The sequence below is a fragment of the Felis catus genome, chromosome C1 (genome assembly GCF_018350175.1).
Source record: "Felis catus isolate Fca126 chromosome C1, F.catus_Fca126_mat1.0, whole genome shotgun sequence".
NCBI lineage: Eukaryota > Metazoa > Chordata > Mammalia > Carnivora > Felidae > Felis > Felis catus.
The window spans coordinates 215,309,255-215,330,220 of NC_058375.1; the positions used below are offsets into that span (position 1 = coordinate 215,309,255).

The following is a 20,966-nucleotide window of genomic DNA, read 5'->3' on the forward strand; positions in this document are numbered from 1 at the left end:
CAGTTTCTTTGGGATCTGCGTCCCGGGCATCCTCTCCCCACCACTCAGTCCAAAGCTTTAGCCCGTGCCTGGCACATAGCAGGTGCTCCCTTGGTAATTGTCGGACAGATAAGCGTTGATGGCAAGGGTGATGCTGTCCCTAAACCGTTATGAAAAGTCCCAGGAAACCCTTTCAGACTTAGTGATGATCTGAGAGCAGTGCTGTGGCTGTCACTTCTGTCGCCCCCTTTCTGAGCCCAGACCCAACATCATACCCATTCAGGAAGCATGGCCTCAGTGCTTATGTTTACGCGATGCTACGGCAGGTGCCACAAGAGATTTGGAGGGCCATAGAGCGCCGTCCTCGACCTCACAGTGTCGCTGCCTGGTCCGGCAATCCCAAAGTGGTTTCACCCATCATGCCAAGTCTGATAGACTTTTTTTGTGGCTTCTAGGAGCCCTCGACTGAGGAGGATTTGAGTCTGTTTCTGTTCTCAGCCGGCGAGTGTCTTGACCAGTTCTCAATGTCTGCTGTGGGCCGGGGGGAGGGAGGGAGTCTTTGAGCCAGGGCCCTGCGTCTGCCCTCCCCGGCCCCGTAGGTGCAGGTGGGGGATGGAGATAGGGGACAGGTGGGGGTTAGAGCAACATGAACGACCCACGTGGGTGTCGCGCATGGAAGATATCAGGCTTTCTGTCTACCGGCAACTGTTCCCCAGGTCAGGGTCCTGCTGACGTGCAGAGGATTCTCACTTCACGTCGGCCTCTTGAGGGCCCCACCTACTGGCTCATGAGGTCACAGCCCCATCGAGGTACATGGGGGTTGGGACGTCAAAGTACGAATTTTGGGGGGTGCGATTCACCCCATAACCCCTCTGTAAAGGCTCTTTCTCCCAGCTGTCTTTTACTTGCTGGCTTTGACTTACTATGTGTCTGCAGCCAGGGGGTGAAAATGTCCTGCTCGGGAGAAGCAAAGACGGAAGGAGGTTCCACATTTAAGGCAGGAATGGGCCCAGGCCGATGTGAGGAAATAAGGGAACAGCACCGTTTTTACTGGGAACCTCCTGACGCCGTTGTAGGCGCTGAGCTGGCTCTCCACGTGGGGTCACGCGTGTTCCCTTCTCCTAGCCTGCTGTGGCTGGGCTCTGGGGTCGTGCCTTCCTCCTGTTCCTCCGCTCCCGGGTGTGGTTTCTCAGCTCCTCATACATGTGCTGCCGTTGTCCAGAAGCCACGGGCATGAAAATGACCCAATGCAGAGATTTGCTTCGTATTCATGTGTGACCCAGAGGGGCTTAGCTCAAGGGATGACATTGATGTGTATCTGGCAAGTGAATGTATATTTTTTTTAAAAAAGCTTCTAACGTTTATTTATTTTTGAGACAGAGAGGGACAGAGCGTGAGCAGGGGAGGGGCAGAGAGAGAGGGAGACACAGAATCGGAAACAGGCTCCAGGCTCCGAGCCGTCAGCCCAGAGCCCGACGCGGGGCTCGAACTCCCGGACCGTGAGATCGTGACCTGGCTGAAGTCGGACGCTTAACCGACTGCGCCACCCAGGCGCCCCAAAACTCTTTAAATTTTTAAAAAAATTTTAAAGTTTTTGAGAGAGAGAGAGCATGAGATAGAGAGAGAGAGAGAGAAGAGAGGGAGAGAATCCCAAGCAGGCTCTGTGCTCATCACGGAGCCCAATGTGGGGCTCGAGCTCATGGACCGTGAGATCATGACCTGAGCCGAAGTCGGATGCCAAACCGACTGAGCCACCCAGACACCTCTGTTTTTTTTTTTTTAATTAAAAAAATTTTTTTAAGTTTATATATTTATTTTGAAAGAGAGGGAGAAAGAGAGAGAGAGAGAGTGCCTGCACACCGTGTGCGCACAAGCAGGGGAGGGGCAGAGAGAGAAGGAGAGACAGAATCCCAAGCAGGCTCCACACCCGATGCGGGGCTTGAACTCATGAACTGTGAGATCGTGACCTGAGCTGAGATCAAGAGTCGGACGCTTAAACGACTGAGCCACCCAGGCGCCCCGAGAGTGTATGTTTTTAAAAATAATTTTTTCCAACGTTTTTTATTTATTTTTGGGACAGAGAGAGACAGAGCATGAACGGGGGAGGGGCAGAGAGAGAGGGAGACACAGAATTGGAAACAGGCTCCAGGCTCTGAGCCATCAGCCCAGAGCCCGACGCGGGGCTCGAACCCATGGACTGCGAGATCGTGACCTGGCTGAAGTCGGACGCTTAACCGACTGCGCCACCCAGGCGCCCCAAGAGTGTATGTTTTTTAAGAGGTGAGTTGGCGAGGCAGGGTCTTCCTCATTCAGTCCCACGGCGGTGCTCTGGCTGGGAGCAAGCGGGGGCCGCGACAGTGGCTCATGAGGCCAGAGCGAGGGAGACTTGGGAAGCCCGGGATCAAGGGGCTCGAGGGTGTCCTTTGGAGCAGAGGGTGCTGCCGGTGGCTGCTTCTCGGAATGTTCTTTTCTCGCTCATTCATGCTCCCAGGCATTTCTTCACTAGTCTCGGGGCTGACCCTGACTCCCACATGGTGTGAAGGCACAGAAGCTGCAGCCATTGTCTGGTTCCTCCAGGCATCTAGAGAAGTCGTGGGCCCGGAGACAGGACTTTGGGTTGCGTGAGAGGGCGGGGCTTGGCCCGGCGGCTGGAAGACACAAGGAGACACGTCTTGGCGTAAGCCGAACACTTCATTCGTGCCTCCTGCCTTTCAGTAAGTGTTTACTGAGCACCTACCAGATGCCAGGCACTGTTCTAGACACTGGAGATACAGCAACGGACCAAGCACGCAAATCTCTCTGTTCTTACGGGGCTTTTTACTGGTTAGAGAGGATCGGCGGGGGTCGTTTCTGGGAGTTTCCGAGGAGAGAACAGCACTGCCCAGAGTCTTACATTTACTGGAAGGTTGGCCTAGAGGGTTGCAGCTGTGAAATGAGAAGTCCTTAGGTCACAAATATCTCCATCCAAAGTTGTATGGACGTTTAACTATGAAGTCATTTATTCGAAGGAGGCTCAGGACAAGTGCATTTTGCTTGGAGAAGGACCCTGGGCAGGTGTAGTGTGACGTGTTCCCCGGGAGAGACCCAGAGTAGACAGAGTGGGGGGCAGGAGCCTCGGGAAGCGAAGTGGGCTGCGGAGAAGCACTTCCCAGTCATCCCGGGGGCCTGCCGGGAGGAGGTGATGCCCACAGCTCTGACCCAGTCCCACTATCCTGTGTACGTTTATAATGGGTGATGTTTGATACGGAGGGTGATGATGCAGGCGTCCGGCTTTGGGCAAATATTTCCTCTTTTTCCTCTTTTTTTTTTTTTTAATGTTTTTATTTATTTTTGAGACAGAGAGAGACAGAGCATGAGCAGGGGAGGGGCAGAGAGAGGGAGACACAGAATCTGAAGCAGGCTCCAGGCTCTGAGCTGTCAGCACAGAGCCCGACGCGGGGCTCGAACTCACAGACTGAGATCGTGACCTGAGCCGAAGTCGGATGCTTAACCGACTGAGCCCTTCTTCTTTTTCGTCTTAAACATCACTTTGGAACAGACCGGTTTTATTCATCGATCCTGTGTTAAGACGATGTATGGGAGTGCCTTGGGCTGAGGGTTGAGAGCGGCGGGGGTGGGGGTGGGGGATGAAAGGATTCAAGTCCGTCTCTGCCCCCAGACAGCTGACCCTGAGGTCTGTGAGCCAGACTGCGGAGCATGGCCTCCGGGTTTCTCGTTGTTCAAGGAATCCGACGCTGGGGGTCGCTGTTTCTCTTCTGCCTGCAGACTCGTGTGGCTGGAATCCTCAGTTTGGTTTCCTCCAGGAATCTGCTTTGCTATCCTGGCCTGTCTTAATGAACCGAATTCACACGCGTTAGGAAAAACCCGGAACCAGACAGGATGTTACCTGTTTCAGGTTGTGTCTGGGTATCCCAAAGTGCACTCTCCTTATGTCTCCTTCCCCGGGGGCGGCTGTAATAGGCTAAACTGACATTTTCAACCAAGGCAGTCTGTATGTACAAGCGTCCATCGATCAAATTGTGGATCTTTATGCAACACGAGATAAGTTCCATCACCCCTTCAGTGTTAAGGCCCTTGGAATCCCCAAATCCTGAAAGATATGCTGGAATATGGTTCTGGTATTTGGTGAGTAGAGCCCCTGTCTGTCATTCCACTCAGAAAAGAGGCCTCTGTTCATTAAACACCGCCCCCCCCCCAAAAAAAAACCCGCTTTCTTACTACAACAGTGCCTCCAACCCCCGGGCTCGATCTGTTCAGGGTTTCTCCCCCAGCTCAGGCCAGGATTCTGAGAGGCCGAACTGGACTGGATCGACCGGGTTGCCGTGTTCCTATCTGCCTCCCGGATCAGGGTTTTAAAGGGGGAGCAGGTGGCTGGGGCCTGTCCCCACCGCTCTCACCTTCCAGACGGTTCTTGGCGGGTAATCGGCGAGACGGGGGCCGCCCACATGGACGGTGAGGGATGCTGGTGCGGTTTCTGGGCCCCCGCGTTCAGCCATCCCACAGAGGAACGTGGTCGAACCGGGGCTGGGCGATTTTACTTCCCTGGTGCTTGATTTCGTAGTGAAATTGAAAAGCGCCACGTACCTTTGAGGACACGTCCTTGCCGATGTTTTCCTGCGTCGCTCAAGTAAGTCTGGTGGTTTCCTTAGCTGAGCCCACTTGGGCTTGGTGTCACCAGCCCTCCAGCCCTTGCTGCGTTTCATTTTAAACATGTCCAATGACCGCCTTTCCCCGGGGCCAGTGGATTCTTCGAGAATCAGCGTCGCACCTAATCGGACATCGTGTATGCCAGGAGCCCGGCACGGGTATTGGGAATCCTGTGGGCTCTCGGTAAACAGGTTTGAAATAGAGGGACGGACGGGAGGGTCAGGTGACTACCCTGGAGTCCCCCAAAACCCAGCAGACAGATCACCAAGGGGCTGTCTTTCTATTGGATCGTCTTCTCCCTCTTTATCTCCTGACGGCTTTTCTTCTGAGAAATCATGCCCAATACCCACAAGTCATGGTGAAAGGGTCCCTGAGGCACACTGTTCCTGTCAGTCATTCCTGCGACTACACCTGTCCTCATAGGTGCCGCATAGAACGCCTGTGTGCAAAGTAAAAAAGAAAATTCCTGGGGCGCCTGGGTGGCTCGGTCGGTTAGGCATCTGACGTTGGCTCAGGTCATCGCCACGTGCCAAAAAGTATTTACAACAAATACGCAAATCTATGACGACGACAGTTGTCAGTTGCGCAGTGCCCAACTTATACCACCGTACTGGGCGGCTTGGGTGTTCCACATTTGTCCACGCAGGTTGTGCTCACTGTCTTCCGGTTCATCTTTAAAGAACGGCGATGGTGCACGAGTCCTTTTTCTGACTTTGTCAGCAACACATGAGTAACGGAACAGCAAGTGTGCAACCTACTTTCCAATCCCCCCAGAATATCACGGGGCATGTGGCAGGGCACATGGGACATGTGGCTCAAAAAGGATGTGGGGAAAAATGTGTGAACGTTAAAAAAAAAATCTGGAAGCAGTTGATGTTTCCCAGCCGCTGATGCTCTCTCTCTCTCTCTCTCTCTCTGTCCCTTTCTGTGCTGCAGTGGTACATGAATGGGGTGAATTATTTCACTGACCTGTGGAATGTCATGGATACGCTCGGGCTTTTTTACTTCATAGCAGGAATTGTGTTTCGGTAAGTTGGCCTCACCACCTTTCCCAGTTTCAGGCGGTTTTTGGATTTTCTTGAGTGAAGAGGTGAAGAAAAGATCTCTTCTACTTCAAGCCCAAGATCAACCTGTCTCCCCTTCCCCCCCATCTCGAGATTACTGCAAACGCCACCGTCTGAGCCTCTTAGAGACCCAGCATGGTCGGCACGGAGTTACGTCTCCTCTCTTCTCCCTCCTGGTGGTCTGTAATCGAAAAGTTCTTCACAGTTTTTCTCTCTGTGCTCGCAGAATTTGGGGGAGGGGGATGATTAGAGACGGAGGAAGCAGAGGATGATGAGCACGTGAAATGTTGCGTAACGTGTTCCTTTTGGACCACGTAATCTTCTAAAATGTACCTAACTGCCTCGTGAATGCTGGCTATGCAGCCCGCCCTCCCAGAGTCAGAGCGGATGATTAGAAAAACCCATCTAGAATCACCGTTGCAGGCAGAAAGCAATGTGCACGCCACGTGAAAGGGAAGTTGAGGTACACCCAGACCATGGCGCACATCGCCCGTGCCCGCACCCCTCCGGGCCTGCCTTCCCCGAGTAGCCTCAAGGCAAAGCTCGTGGTCGTATTCGAGCTGTGCACATGGCGTCCCTTGCAGAGAAGCCTGACTCTTTGGACGAACGCCTACCCGTTGCTCACTCCGCAGTCTGAAGTGAGTGAGAGCTCCGTTTCCCCCTCCGATACCTTTCCTTTCTGCTGGGGCTCAGCGTTTGAATCACGGTGGGTTGGACGTGATTTCTAGAGCATTCCAGGGGGCGAAAACACATGGCTTCCAATTAACACATTCGCAGGTGGTCAGCGAGTCAAATGATCTGGTGCAAATGAGGTGAGGTCTCATTAGGGGAAACCTGGCAGAACCTAGTCCCAAGTGGCTGGTCTGGGCTGGAGACCGGGATCATCATGGTGGCCGAGGGAGCCAGGAAGTTAGCGATGATGCGACGGCGTTCTTGCGGTGGGTAGAGTTTGAGGAGGACGTGGCAAAAACCTCTGCAAGCCTTGTTGTGTGCCCTGTCGTTTCTCCACCGGGGGCCACGAGGGCAGAAGACCAGGGCCTTTGGTCCTCAGTGACTGACACGCGTTGTCCTTGGTCTGCTCCCACTCACTCTCGGCACCCTGACCCTGTTTCTTCGTGTTCGGTTAGTTTTAAAAACAAAAGTTTGAACTCTTTTGTCAAAGTCTCACGGGCCCTGCTTCTCTTCCTTCCGTAGGCTCCACTCTTCGAATAAAACCTCTTTGTATTCCGGACGGGTGATCTTTTGCCTGGATTATATCATATTCACTCTAAGGTTGATCCACATTTTCACCGTAAGCAGAAATTTAGGACCCAAGATTATCATGTTGCAGAGAATGGTAAGAGTGGAGGGGGTTTGTGGTTCGCATTCTGCTTGCCAGACCCCTCCGGTTGTCGGTAGAGGGGCTCGGTCCCCCGGCAGGTCACAATTGGCCAGGTTTGCTGTCCCTGACGTGCTCTCATCAGGGGCCTCCCCCGGTTTGAAATTTAACAGGTGGCTGGTAGGAGCAAGTGGCTAATTAAATGTGTTGCCAGTGAAGCCATCCGTCCAGATGTCACTCTTTACCAGCTGTTTTCATTTGAGTCTGGACAACTCAGAGAAGAGGCGGGAGTGCAACGTTTACACCCATCTTATAGATGCGGACCGCGGAGGTTAATGTTCGTCTGGAAGCGTGCAGGGGGCTAGAAGCACAGCGATGATCAGAGCTTCGATTCTGTGGCCACGCAGTATAGATGTAGGACGAGCCCTACCAGCCCCCTTTCACAGGGGCGTCCAACAGAAAGAGAATTATCCACTGACGATGTGGGTTTCCTAAGCTTGTTTTCCAGATGACCCAAACCTCCTGTGCTTCTGTCTGTAAGTCAGATGGGCGTTTGGATGAGCTCATCTGGAGGTTGCTTTCCAACGCTGAGGTCCTTTTGAGTTTGCGGTTTTAACTCAAAGCATATCTGAGGCACCATGTCACCATGAAGTCATGCTGTGTGTGCAAAAAGTCAAACAAGAAATTAAACCGTGCGTTCTTGTCTAATAAAGACAGCTTTTAATTTTTCTTAAAAAAAAAAAAAAAAGAATACCGAGGACGCGATGTAGGGATTTAAAGAAAGAGAGCCTGATGAGGAGTAGAGGTACAGGTGCTCCAGAATTAGGCCCCTCTTTCGCTCTCGAGCTGGGCTCTCTCGTCCAGAAGGTTTCTGTGGCTGAGCTGGCTGGGAGACCTACAAGCCAAAATACATCCATTGGTTTTAATTCCGGAAAAGAGTTGTCCCAAGACCCGAAGGTGGCAAATTAGGGGGAACACAGGGTGACTGGAACTTCGACCCTTCCCTGTGGTCAGCTGAGCAGACGAGCCACCCGTGGGGCACGGTCCTGACTCTGTTCTCTTGTCCTCCCTTGACAGCTGATTGATGTGTTCTTCTTCCTGTTCCTGTTTGCGGTGTGGATGGTGGCCTTTGGCGTGGCCAGGCAAGGGATCCTCAGGCAAAACGAGCATCGTTGGAGGTGGATATTCCGCTCGGTCATCTACGAGCCCTACCTGGCCATGTTCGGCCAAGTGCCCAGCGACGTGGACGGTGAGCCTGACCCGGCCCGGGTGGGGACAGCCGGGGGTAGGGGGGTTGCTTCCGGAACCGGCCTCCGGGGCTCCCTGCTCTGATCCACAGCTGGCGTCGAGTCAACACCCGGGAGTGAACACTGACCCTCATGACCTTTTCTCGGAGCGGGACTTTACGCCCGCCTTGCAGACGTGTTCAGCGTGTAGTCTGCGACGTTTCGACTTCTCAAAAAATAGCGTTTCTTGTGTTTTCAACAGCGAGCGGCAGTTGACAGCAACAAGCCTCGCTAGTTTAGGAACAGGTGTTGTGAGTTGTCCTCTCTTGTATAACTGGGAGCCCATTTATTTCAAAAGGAGCAATACTGAAATTTTTGCACCGGCAATTGGAATTTAAACATCCGGCGGTGGCCCACTGTCCGCTCTCTTTTGGAGGCAGGTCAGTGGCAGCACGGATGGCACGGATGTGCCCACACCCAGCTTACGTAAGGAAGGGGTGGGGCACGTGCAGGCCAGCGTGTGTGTTGAACGAGCTGTCGAAAGCGTCTTTGTGATGCCGACGATGGCCCGGGCTTGTCGTGTTCGGTCCTGCCACGACACAGCGATCCCGATGTTCCCCTGCCCTGTTGGTCACATTTCTCAGCTCCCTGGTGTTCTCTCGATTAGCCCTGTGGCCTCGGGCAGCCCTGGCCTCTTCTGCTACGGCCTGTTCCAAGGCTTTAGCTCTTTTCCTGTGCGTGATGGAAAGGCACCTTGTTATTGTTAACTTCCCTTCTGCACACTGTGCTCACCATTATTCATCAGGGAGTACGTTTCATCCTCATGGCTTTAGTCCCACTGCACCCCAGTAGTTTTAGTCCTTTGTGAGGACTGGGACTTTTTTCGAGGCCCCCCCATCTGGGCCCTGTCACTCAGTTGTGCACATCCTATCCTTGACCCCTCCTGTGATCTCATCCCTCACCTCCAGTCCATCAGCTAGTTTTGTTGATCAGGTCTCAGTGTCTTCGAAACCCAAATGCTTTTTATCATCGCCATCCCCCCCCAAGCCATCCTCGTTAGGTTGTTTGTGTCCCCCACCCCCTCACCCCAGGTGCCGTAGCACTGCCTCCTCCAGAGGGTCCTCACGTTGCCTTTTGGTTTCTACATCCGCAGGCACCACGTACGACTTTGCCCACTGCACCTTCACTGGGAATGAGTCGAAGCCGCTGTGTGTGGAGCTGGACGAGCACAATCTGCCTCGGTTCCCCGAGTGGATCACCATCCCCCTCGTGTGTATCTACATGCTCTCTACCAACATCCTGCTGGTCAACCTGCTCGTCGCCATGTTCGGGTATGGGCTCATTCGCGTTCAGTCTGAGCACGTGCTCGGTCGTGACTTTCCCGGGTGTTCACGGTGTACCAGGCGGGGCTGGAGGCACCGGGGGGCAAGATCCTAGAAGTCCACCCGCGAGGAAGTTAGGTGAGAGCTTAGGGCATAGGGGACTGGAGGGGGTGTGGCCTTCGAGGAACTATATTGACAACACAGCGAGTGAGTCCCTGTGAGCCGTGCTGCCAGTTTCTATGACACCAAAGACAGGTACCTGTAATGCCCTCCAGCACATCCAGACTCTGCACGTCTAGCATCCACGTAGCCATCTTCCCGGGTGCCATGATGTGGACGTGATACCGATGCAGTGGGGTTCAGTGCCTCTCCAATGTCTTTATTTTCTAGGGATTCGGTGGCTTGGATTCTAGGGTTTAAAGGACTCAGCCTGTAGTTAGTGGCTGCCTTAACAATTTTCAGTTTAAATACAAATCGTAAGAGCAGAGTCAGGAGAGTGACTTTCTTTTGGGGCTCACGTCTCATGAGGTGAAGAGAGAATGCGACGGTGACTCTAAAATGTTTTCGTTGCCTTTGGCAGTTCTCCCTAATACTTTCAGAAAATCGTGATCTTCATTTCCCTTCATCTTTCTTGAGAGGGTTTCGCCGGGTTTCAGTGGTCGTTTTAGTGCGAGCTACTTAGTTGTATGTTGTTGTTTTAAGGCAGGTAGTCATTTTTTTAAAGTTTATTTATTCTGAGAGAGAAAAAGAGGAGGAGAGAGAGAGAGAGAGAAAGGGAGAGAGAGAATCCCAAGCAGGCACCAAACTATCATTGTGGATCCCTATGTGGGGCTCAAACTCGCGAATCTGTGAGGTCACGATCTGAGCTGAAATCAAAAGTCAGACACTTAACCGACTGAGCCACCCGGGTGCCCCAAGGTAGGTAGTCATTTTGGGTATGTGATCCCAGCACAGACAGACAGAAAATTTAGCAATAGTGTATCATCGTTAAACGTCGGGGTGGAAGAGAAACACCTTGTCGGAGTCAGAAACCCAGAAACGACGAAAGGCAAGATAGACACCGTTGGTTTCGTACGGCACGTGTTGAAGGTAAAGGAAAGCTCAGGTGAAGTCACGTGATAAGTGGTAGCTTGGGGGAAACTGTGGCATGAGATGAACGAAGCCTTTTGAATTCCCGATGTCGAAAGAGCGTCTGCAGGTGGATGGCAGAAAGATGATGCAATAGGAAATTGACAGAGGAACGGCAATTCAGAGAAGGCAACTTCATGTGGCGGGAAATCACACGCAAAGGGCCTGCGTCTTGTTGATGGGAAAGGCCAGAAAAGCCAACGAGATGCTGGCTTAGGACCCATCAGATCTACAGAAATTTCAAAAAGCCTCTTGTGTTGGGGGTGATGCTGAGAAATGAAATGGGCATCGCTGCTGGCAATGTGAATTGCCTCTCAGCCTCTGGAAAGTGATATGCAAAGAATTATTAAAAGAAAACACACACAAATCCTTGAGGCAGCTCTCTCGCATCTGGGACTCTATCCTAAGGACGTATGTACAAGGATGCTTGTTGGATCATCGTTTGATGCCTGTTGACTGCGGGGATGGCCGAAGAAAGCTTGTTACAGGTGACAGAGTATCGCGCAGGTTTTAAAAAAGATCTCTTTTTATGGACTTGAAAGAATGATGTTTTGTTAAACGTAGAAAGCAAATTGCAGACTAGTTCTTATGGTGTAATCTCATTTTCTTACAGTAAAAGCCAAGAAATTAAAAGAATTAGCACAATTAATTTAAAAAGCAAGCGTATGGGGTGCCTGGGTGGCTCAGTTGGTAAAGCATCCGACTTTGTCGGCTCGGGTCATGATCTCGCAGTTTGTGAGTTCGAGCCCCATGTCGGGCTCTGTGCGGACAGCTCGGAGCCTGGAGCCTGCTTCGGATTCTGTGTCTCTCTCTCTCTCTCTGCCCCTCCCCAGCTCCCACGCTCTCTCTCTCTCAAAAATAAATAAACATGGGAAAAAAAATACAGGTATGTATTTCACTTGTTACAGTAATCGCATAAAGCTTCTATAATGTAGAGAAAAAATAAAAAGAAGACAGCTGTTGCATAGAGCCCTGGGCTCCCAAGAGACACAAGGATTGTGGACGAGGGTCCGTGGCCTCCTTTTGCCCAGGGGTGGGTGGGGCCACACGCCTCTGGACTTGTTACCCATCTAGCAGGCTGAGCAGTGAGTGGCCATCTGGTCTACCCGCGGGCAAAGAAGTCCTCCCTCGGTCCCACCTCTACACTGTGGCCGCAGTAATGTTTCTAAAATGTCACTTGCTCTACTTAAAATTCTGAGAGGATGTCGGTATTTCCCCACGGCTTTCGAGGTAAATTTCAGGTTCTTCAGCTTTTTCCAAGGCTGTCCGTGACCTGGCTTTTGAGCAACAGTCAGACATCTCACGGTCTGTCCCTGGGGAGCACCTGGGTGTCTGTCCTGAAACAGGGTGGTGACCTATGACATCTGACGCTTTGCAAGTGCTGTTCCTTCTGTCGGGATTACTTACTCCATTTTGCCTGTCTCTTGCCCCGATCCTGCTCGCCTTTTAAGGAGCTGAGCATCATCCTCTGCCCGAGTGGTCCCCGATGCCCTCCCCACTTGGTGTAGAGACTCCCCGCACCCCCCACACAGCGACAACCCTCTGTCCTTCTGGACCGTAGGCTCTAGAGGATGGAGACGGGTCAGGCTCAGCACCTGGACCCTTGTGGGTTGGATGAATGAGAACAGGGCTCTTCCTGTGTTTAGTTCATTATTTAGTTACGCCTTGGGAGCTTGGCCGCCAGGTCTTTACGTTTCCTGAGACGCGTCATTGGTGGGTCACAGACCAGCGGGGGCTGTAGCACATAGATGTATAATGTCTGTTCTGTGCCTGGGGGGGCCACGGAGATCATATGGTTGTTGTGTCCACGTGGACCTAAGGAGAGAATGTGCAACCCTCTCTGTCACCACCCCAACGGGTGGCCAGGCAGGGAAGGACTCGGGAGTCAAGAGGCTACACAGGGTCATGCTGCCTGAGGTCCCAGTCTGAGCTGCAGAGAGAGTGGCAGCTGCTGGGTGATTATGTGTCCACATGAAAGCCAGGGAGGGAGGACACGCCCTTACAACCTTTACACCGATCACGGGACAGGCCGTGTGAAAACTGGCCACTATGCAGTTTCCCCAGAAATTAACCAAAGGGGCTGATAGCTCCCAAAGCCGTGACATCTGAGTTGCACTAATTCGGTAAATCTCAGAGAGGCACAGAGTAGAATACGACTTAGATCTGTCCTGGGTCTGTGTGCTGTGAAGGGAGGACCTTCCCACATTTCTAATCCATTATCCGCATTATAATGATGAACTGATAGAATCTGGAGCCTAGAGGGACTGGAGCCCAGCGTGTCATTTTCAGGTTGAGGAAGTGAGTGCCTGGCCATGGGTCTGGCCACACGGCCGTCCAGCTTACCTGTGTCCATTCAGGTCTTGAATGCAATTCCCCTCCCCAAGACACCCAACCATGGCGTGGTACCCTACTGTTGCCCTATTCAGCGCTTAGGTGTGACAACTTAGGGGCATCCCTCCCCTTGGGGGGGTCTCCTAGAATAGTCCTTGGTGAGGGGTGCCTGGATGGCTCAGTTGGTTGAGCGTCCGACTCTTGACCTAGGCTCGGGTCACGATCTCATGGTTCGTGAGTTTGAGCCCCGCCTCTGTCAGCACGGAGCCTTCTTGGAATTCTCTCTCTCTCTGTCTCTCTCTCTGTCTCTCTCTCTCTCTCTCTCTCTGTCTCTCTCTGTCTCTCTCTCTGCCCCTTCCCCCTTACTCGCTCTCTCTCTCTCTCTCAAATTAAATAAACAAATGTAAAAAATTAAAAAAGAAAAAAGAAAAGAGAATAGTCCCGGGTTAAACCAGAGACCTTTTCTTTGTTGATGCCTGTCTGGGAACTTGTGAGTAACTGCAGCCACCCTCTCGCCACCCTTGGGCGGAATCTTCGGAACACTGTTTCTGACGGCTGTGGGAGTTGTTCTGGGCTCTGTGGGCCAGTGGCCGCCAGGCAGTGACCCCTGTCTCGCATCACATCCAAGCATTCATGTGAAAGCTTAACCATACACAACGGCGACCTTATGAACTGTAATGTAAAGGAGCACTTGGGAATTTTAAAGCAGTATTCGAGTGCTCTCTAGATGGCGTTCAACGGGGAGAGGTAATGGATGTAAACCTCTGTGATTATTCTGCATTAAAATTATCGATCACGGGCCCTGTGCAGCTCATCAGAGCATGAAGTGAACTTACAGTCAGTAGATGACTCTGGGTCATCTTGACACGCAGCTGTGATGCTCACGGGCACCGTCCTGGAGATATTCCACCCTTTGCCTTTTTTTCCCAAAGGGGATCCGTCAAACATGTCCTCATCTAGGAGAATTTCTGTAACCAAAATAGGAGGAATATGCGTCCATTACAATATGCAGAAAAGTAGAAAAAAGAAAATAATCACCAGGACCAGCTAGAGGTTTGGGTGACACTTCGACTGGCTAGGGGGCACTGTTGAAAGGGGAGAGAAGAAGAAAAGAACAGATAATGTGGTCGTAAGAATAGCTCGTGTTTACTGATTCTCTTCTGGTGCGGCCATGCAGGTGCCTGTCATGGGCCACCTCAATTATTGACCATTTTGGTGGAGGTGTGGCTTTCTTATCGCTTTGCAGATGAGGAGCTGGAGGCAGAGAGAAGTTAAGTCTGTGCTGTTAGAGGAGCTGAGGGGCACATAGACATATTCATATAGTATGATGTGATACAATGTGCGATATAATGCAATACATAACATAACGTAGTATAACGATATTACGTAATATAACATATTATAATAGAATATTATATAACAAGTACTAAAAAGGCTGTTTTCAGAGACTGTGGAGATCAGGGCAGCGTTATTAGGTGTGACAGAACATTGGAGGTGGGGCCAGGGTCAGTGGCACTGAGCAGAGGTAACATTCACTCAGAGGACCCCTTACTGGGGGGAGCCCATAGCCTGACTCAAGGCGGTGGGTGGGGGGCGAAGCAGGGGAGATAAAGCTAGTCTGGGGAGAATCAGCCACTGAAGGGGGTGGAAAGGGAGGCAGGGGCCAGGTTGTGGGGTGTCTTTTATGCCACGTTAAAGAAGTAGGACATTTTCTCGCAGATGAAGGAGCATCTGCTGGGTCTTGATGCCGGGCACAGGGCGCAGTCTTAGTCGTGTGATGCTGAGAGCAAAACACTAAACCGAGTTCGCACTTCCAAAATCAGTGTAGTGAGGGGCGCCTGGGTGGCTCAGTTGGTTGAGCGTCTGACTCTTGATGTCGGCTCAGGTCCTGGTCCCAAGGTTGTGGGATCGAGCCCCGTGTTGGGCTCTGTACTGAGCGTGGAGATTGCTTGGGATTCTCTTTCCCTCTCTCTCCCTCTGCTCATATCCCCTGCTCATTCTCTCTCTCTCTCTGAAAAAAAAAAAAATCAGCGTAGTGCAATAGTTGGCTGTCTCTTACTGTTGACTTTGAACCTGTTTTTTTGATCTTGTGGAGTGAGAGGGAAACAGAGATGTGCAGGAGGGGTCTGGGGGGAGGCAGCAGAAGTCGGGGTCACCAAGGCCACCGGGCAGGTCTGGCCGGATATTGCTGGCGTGTCTGGGAAGAAGTAACAGATGGAAAGCGTGTGAAATCTGCGAAAAGCTCAGAGGAGGTGTTTCCTGATTGAGATCTAGCTGGCAAGTTTCTCGTCTTTCAGTTCATTCTAAAATTCTGCCATTGTTTTAGCGTCTTCTTTTTCTTCGTGATTTTTTTTGGCAGACTTGCTGTTCTGGTCTGTTGATCAGTCTATTTTGGTTTTTACTACCAAATGGCTTTAATTACTGACTCAAAAAAATGATTTTAGCATCTGTTGTGCAAGTCCCCTTCCTTATTCTCATTCAGAACTTTTCCTGGATTTTCTCGTACATTTAATAACAGGGAGGCGCCTAAGGCTCATCTTCCAAAACCCTTTATTCTTTCCCCTTCAAAAAAAAAAAAAGACCCTTGTGAATTTTATTGTGATGATGTGAACTTGACAGAATCATTCAGGGGAGGCTGAAAAAAAAAATGGTATCCTACCATCCAGAAAAAATGGTGTGATTCTCCACTTTTTCAAAGACACGTGGTTTCCTGGTGACGATTAACAGTTTTATTCTATGGATCTGGAAGATTTTTGGCTACCTTTTCTCCTAGCCATTTGTGATTGCGAACAAGATACTGTTTCCTATAATTTTTTTTTTCAGTAAGTAATTTTTGACATGTAGGAAGGCTATTAAAGATTTGCTTATTTATTTTGGAATGAGTCTCCTTACCGAATTCTTTTATTCTCTCTCTCCTTTTTAAAATTGTGCCATGGAAGGTTCCTCCTGTTTCTTATTTATTAAACTCCTTTCTTTCCTTCCTACTTCTTTTTTAGTTTTTCTAATCGGAAATGGATGTTGAGTTTGCCAGAAGGCTTTCTAGCAGCTAGGGAAATGGCATGTTTCCTTTTGATCTGTGATGTATTAGGAAAATGATATATTATATAAATGATCTTAATACTTAGTCGTCCTCTGTTCTTTGGTCATGGCATATTATCCTCTTAACGTGCTGCGGGATCTCATTTACGTTCAAGGCTATCTGAATCCTAAACATTTGTTATCTCTTGGTAACATTTTCAGTGTCGGCAAACCTCTGGAACTTTGTGTCCCTGTGAGGCTCCTGCCTCCTCAGTCCTGCTCCACAGAAGGCACTTGGGTGGTCTTAGGGGACCGAACTCAGTCATCACTGCAGATCTCCCACCAGCTGGGTAGCGGAGGGCACATGATATCCGTGGAGTCGTAGGGTCAAAGGGAACATCGTGGACTTCCTCTCCAGGAAGGCTCTGGATGGTCAGCGGCCGACAGGGAGAGGCCCAGAACCTGGGTGGGAGAGATGGTGTCTGAGTTGCTCTGGACATTTGCTGAGGGGGGTGGGGCTCACGTATTGGCACCAGGATCCTGCCCTTCCTTTCACAGAGATGGAACGCAGTGCCTAAAGAATATAAAAATTATTTTAACAAAGCAGTTGGAAGCCGTGCTCAATTATCGATCGGCCTTCCCTGGGGAACGCTCCTGTCTCTCTCTTTGGCTGAGTCTGGAACTCATCTGCGGGGGGAGGGGTGGAGAAGTTTAGAAGCTCCTGCCGTGTGGGGAAGGTGGGCCTCAGTATAAATAAGCCCCAGCATGGCCAACCCCAGAAATGTGTTATTTATGCAAAGTGGCTTTTGGGTATTCAAGTCCAGTAATCAGCTGGCTCGCTGTCGCCCCCTGGAATGCGGATAAGGGTTTGTACTGTTTGCCCAGGAGGATACCGATGAAGACCTTAGTTTCTGGGCATGGGCCCAAATGCATTCTAGACCAGGGCCTGGCGACTTTTCCTGTGAGGGCCAGCTAGGGTCTTGGCTTCGGCCCAGTGCCAAGCACCCACCCCCACCTTTCTGCTTGGCAAAGACCATCCTAATGTGGCGATCCCTGCAGAACAGTGGGGGTGGGGGGTGGATTTGGCCCCCCGGGCACAGTTGGCCAATCCCTTCTCTAGATGACCCGGAAGACATGGGGTGTTCTCGCAGCTTCTGAGCGGCTAGTGAGGAAGCCAAGATGCAAATTGTTTCCCACTGGGACTCTTCTTGGCCCGAGTGCGGTGCTGAGCTCCCGAGGAAGGGAGAGAGGTCCACCTGCCGGAGAGGCCGGCTCCCCCTGCTCGAAAGCATCCGACATGTCCCTCCCTTCAACAGGAGTGGTTGATTCCTTCCGGGCGGAACCTCAGAGAACAACATTTGATGCGTTGAAACGGATGCTGTGGCTTTTGCCCGTTTGACTAGTTACGTCAGCATTTTGAGATCCTCCAGTGACAGTGATTTGGATGGTGGCATTAGTTCTGTCACCACGTAACAGACGGACCTCTGGCAAGTTCTCAGCCTGGACTTCGTGAATCCGGGGTGTGCCCGCCACCCTCCCCTCTTTCAGTGCAGGGGCCTACGGTGCCGTTTGAAGAGCCAGCGGGGACCCGCGAGGACAGGTAAAGATGTTGGCGGTGGCCTCAGAGCAGCCTGACCTGCATCTGGAAGAAACTGCAAGCTAGCTGCCGAGTTCACTCCGCTCCACTCTCGTACAGCACAGTACTGTTTTCCACCTAAAAAAAAAAAATCTGTGTAAAATGGACAGAATTGACATGAGAATCAGCCAAACAGCCATCTTCCGTGCCTCGTGTAGGAGTTTGTGTGTTATAGATGTTCAAGAAGCACGAATTCCCTTCCTGCAAAGACGGCTGGCTCCCTGGGGCTGGGCTTACAGGTGCTGAAGGGGCACCTGCCGCCGACACCGGTCCTGCACGGAATCCAGGACCCGGGGTGTCCCGTTCATCAGCAGGCTCCAGCACGAGCAAAGCCAAGCTTTTGTAACCAAAGCCGTAGCCGCGTAGGTTAGTGTTTTGCCCGTGTGTGTGATCGTTTCTTGGCTAAAGGTATTTAAGCCTTAGATCGTAGCGTGCCACGGGGCAAGAATGAGGTCTCACAGCAGACAGACCCGGGTCCCCTGCCTGGTCACCTCATCCAGGTCTGGCCTGCGAAGCGTTTACCCAGAATTGGAAGACTTGAACGCAACCCCAGTCAGAATTTGCTTATAGATTTCAAAGACTGATTGATTGCTTCTTCTTTGGCTCTCGGGGCAGCGGCGGGGGGGGGGTGGTGGTGGTGGTTATTTGATATCAGCAATACAAGTATCTGTGATGGTTGAACTTCCCAAATGGTAAAACGCTTCATCGTTTTCTTTCTTTATTTTTTTTTCAATGTTTTTTATTTATTTTTGGGACAGAGAGAGAGCATGAACGGGGGAGGGGCAGAGAGAGAGGGAGACACAGAATCGGAAACAGGCTCCAGGCTCCGAGCCATCAGCCCAGAGCCTGACGCGGGGCTCGAACTCACGGACCGCGAGATCGTGACCTGGCTGAAGTCGGACACCCAACCGACTGCGCCACCCAGGCGCCCCTCATCCTTTTCTTTCATTAAGTAGTCCAACCAAATCCTTTGGAGACACAGCATAGCTCAGAACCTTTCCTGCTTTACTCTGGGAGGTGGTATTATGTGGTAATGAGGCAGACAGACGCTGGGCAGGACCGCAGGGCCCAAGGCCTGGCCTTATCATTTCCTAGTTGGGAAATTCAGACAATATTCCTATGCCTGCTATACCTCAGTTCTCTGATCCGTCCGTCGTAGACGAAAGTAGGACTTTTATCCCATGGAGAGTTGTTTGCAGATTACGTCGTTAGTAGAAGTAGGCTGCTTTGAGCAGCGTCTGGTGCACAGCGTTAGCTGTGTTATGGTTGGTTTGATCTGTAGCTGATAAATCAGTGGCACAATGAGACATTCTTCTGACCAGTGGATGTTTTTTCTAATTACGTGAATAATTCATGCCCATGGCGTAATGCTTAGGAAGGGAACAAAAGAGAATAGAGAACATTCATGATGTGGGCTGGAGATCACCACTGTGAATGACGGATTTATTTCTCCCTGTGAGTTGTGATTCACGTAGTAAGATGATGTGGTAAGTGTGAGTTTGAGCCTAATTATTTCATGTGTTATAAGCCTTTCCCCAAAGTATAAAAATTATTAGTAATCATTAGTTTGAAAGGCCACGTAATGCAGTCCTATTGATTAACCATGATGGGTGATTCGTTTTCTTAGTGTTGAGCATTTCTGTGGTCCCATTCTGTTGAGGTGGGAGGTTGGGGAAGTGGTTTTTTCAGGGTTGTGGCAAACAGCCATGCGTGGATATCCTTTGATATATTTTCTTTTCTCAGTACCTCCATAGTCTTAGGTTAAATTTCCAGAAGTCAAGTCATTGGATCAAAGGGATGAACATTTCTTTTTTAATGTTTATTTTATTTTTGAGAGAGAGGGAGACAGAGCGTGAGCAGGGGAGGGGCAGAGAGAGAGGGAGACACAGAATCCGAAGCGGGCTCCAGGCTCTGAGCTGTCAACACAAAGCCCAACGTGGGACTTGAACTCATGGACCGTGAGATCATGACCCGAGCCAAAGTTGGCAGCTTAACCGACTGAGCCACTTAGGTGCCCCTAAGGGATGGTTGAACTTCCCAATTGGTAAAATGCTTCATCATTTTCTTTAATTAAGTTGTCCAACCAAATCCTTTGGAGATAGAGCATCCCCTAAGGGATGAACATTTCTAAGGCCCTTGATGAATATGAACAAACTTCCTTCCCAGACTGTTTACAATTAAACTCCCGTTAGCAACATATGAGGAGCAAATTGTTCCTAAGAGAGTCGATACCTTCGCCTCTTTGTGACTAACACAATAACAGACCAACGACAGAAGGGGATCCTTGAAAGGTCTTGAAATAAAAAGCTTTTTAAAAGTTCCCTGGACAGTATTTTTTTGTGCGCTAAAACCCCAAGCCCCAGACCCCAAAGCCGTAGACACAATTCTGGCCCAGCCCCAACTGAAGAGTGCCCGATGCTGAGCTGTCCTGGCCCCGGTCTCGGCACGGATTCTCCTCCCCTGCCTGGACTTAAGCTATCATTTAAGCAATATCACAGTCATGCCTCGTTATCAATGCCAGCGTGTTTGGCAATCCAACGAGGAGGCGCGTGGCAGGCTGAGGCTTGACCTTGTCTCTCCTCCTACCAGCTACACCGTGGGCACCGTCCAGGAGAACAACGACCAGGTCTGGAAGTTCCAGAGATACTTCCTGGTGCAAGAGTACTGCAACCGTCTGAACATCCCCTTCCCCTTCGTGGTCTTTGCCTACTTCTACATGGTGGTGAAGAAGTGTTTCCAGTGCTGCTGTAAGAGGAGAAACATGGAGACTTCTCCTTGCTGTGAGTCATTGTCCATTCCGTGCCCGGGAACAGGAGCAGTGATCAGTTGTGGGGGACGCGCCATGTCCGCGCAGGGCAGAGGGAAGGGGCTTCGTCATAGTCGCGGCCTCGCCCCCATGCGTATGTCCGTGAAGACAGGGAATTACCCGAGGGAGAGAGTAGGTTAAGGGAGCGTCGCAGATCTGTGGGCTGGTCTCATTCTGGGGGGGATAACACTCGGGTGAGCATCATAATCGTGCAAATAGTAGGTTGAACGAGTGTGACGCGCAGGACAGTGTCAAGACGCGACTTCGGTTTTGCCTCCGTGAGATGTCGACTCTGGTAGACGTTAGCCCCGCCCCAGCAGAGCTCCTGACTTTCCTGGTCGCTCTGAGCGAAATCGAAAATCTTATCATTACTTGACCGCATGTACGGTCTGGTCTGTTCACCAGCCCATTGATGGCCACGCGGGCGGGAGGCTCCCCTTTTTGCTGTGGCCCCTCTCAGCGGGTAGAGCTGGAAGGAAGTGTGGGCCGCT

At 51.1% G+C, this 20,966-nt stretch overlaps 1 protein-coding gene across 1 annotated transcript in view; it reads left to right on the forward strand.

Moving 5' to 3' along the window:
• The window catches only part of TRPM8 (transient receptor potential cation channel subfamily M member 8), a 95,985-nt gene that overhangs the window by 58,654 nt on the left and 16,365 nt on the right, over nucleotides 1–20,966 (forward strand). The window contains exons 18-22 of the mRNA XM_006935704.5: nucleotides 5,563–5,654; nucleotides 6,885–7,026; nucleotides 8,086–8,257; nucleotides 9,388–9,565; nucleotides 20,259–20,449. Of these exons, the coding sequence (XP_006935766.1) occupies nucleotides 5,563–5,654; nucleotides 6,885–7,026; nucleotides 8,086–8,257; nucleotides 9,388–9,565; nucleotides 20,259–20,449 (775 nt within the window). The remainder of the gene's footprint in view (nucleotides 1–5,562; nucleotides 5,655–6,884; nucleotides 7,027–8,085; nucleotides 8,258–9,387; nucleotides 9,566–20,258; nucleotides 20,450–20,966) is intronic.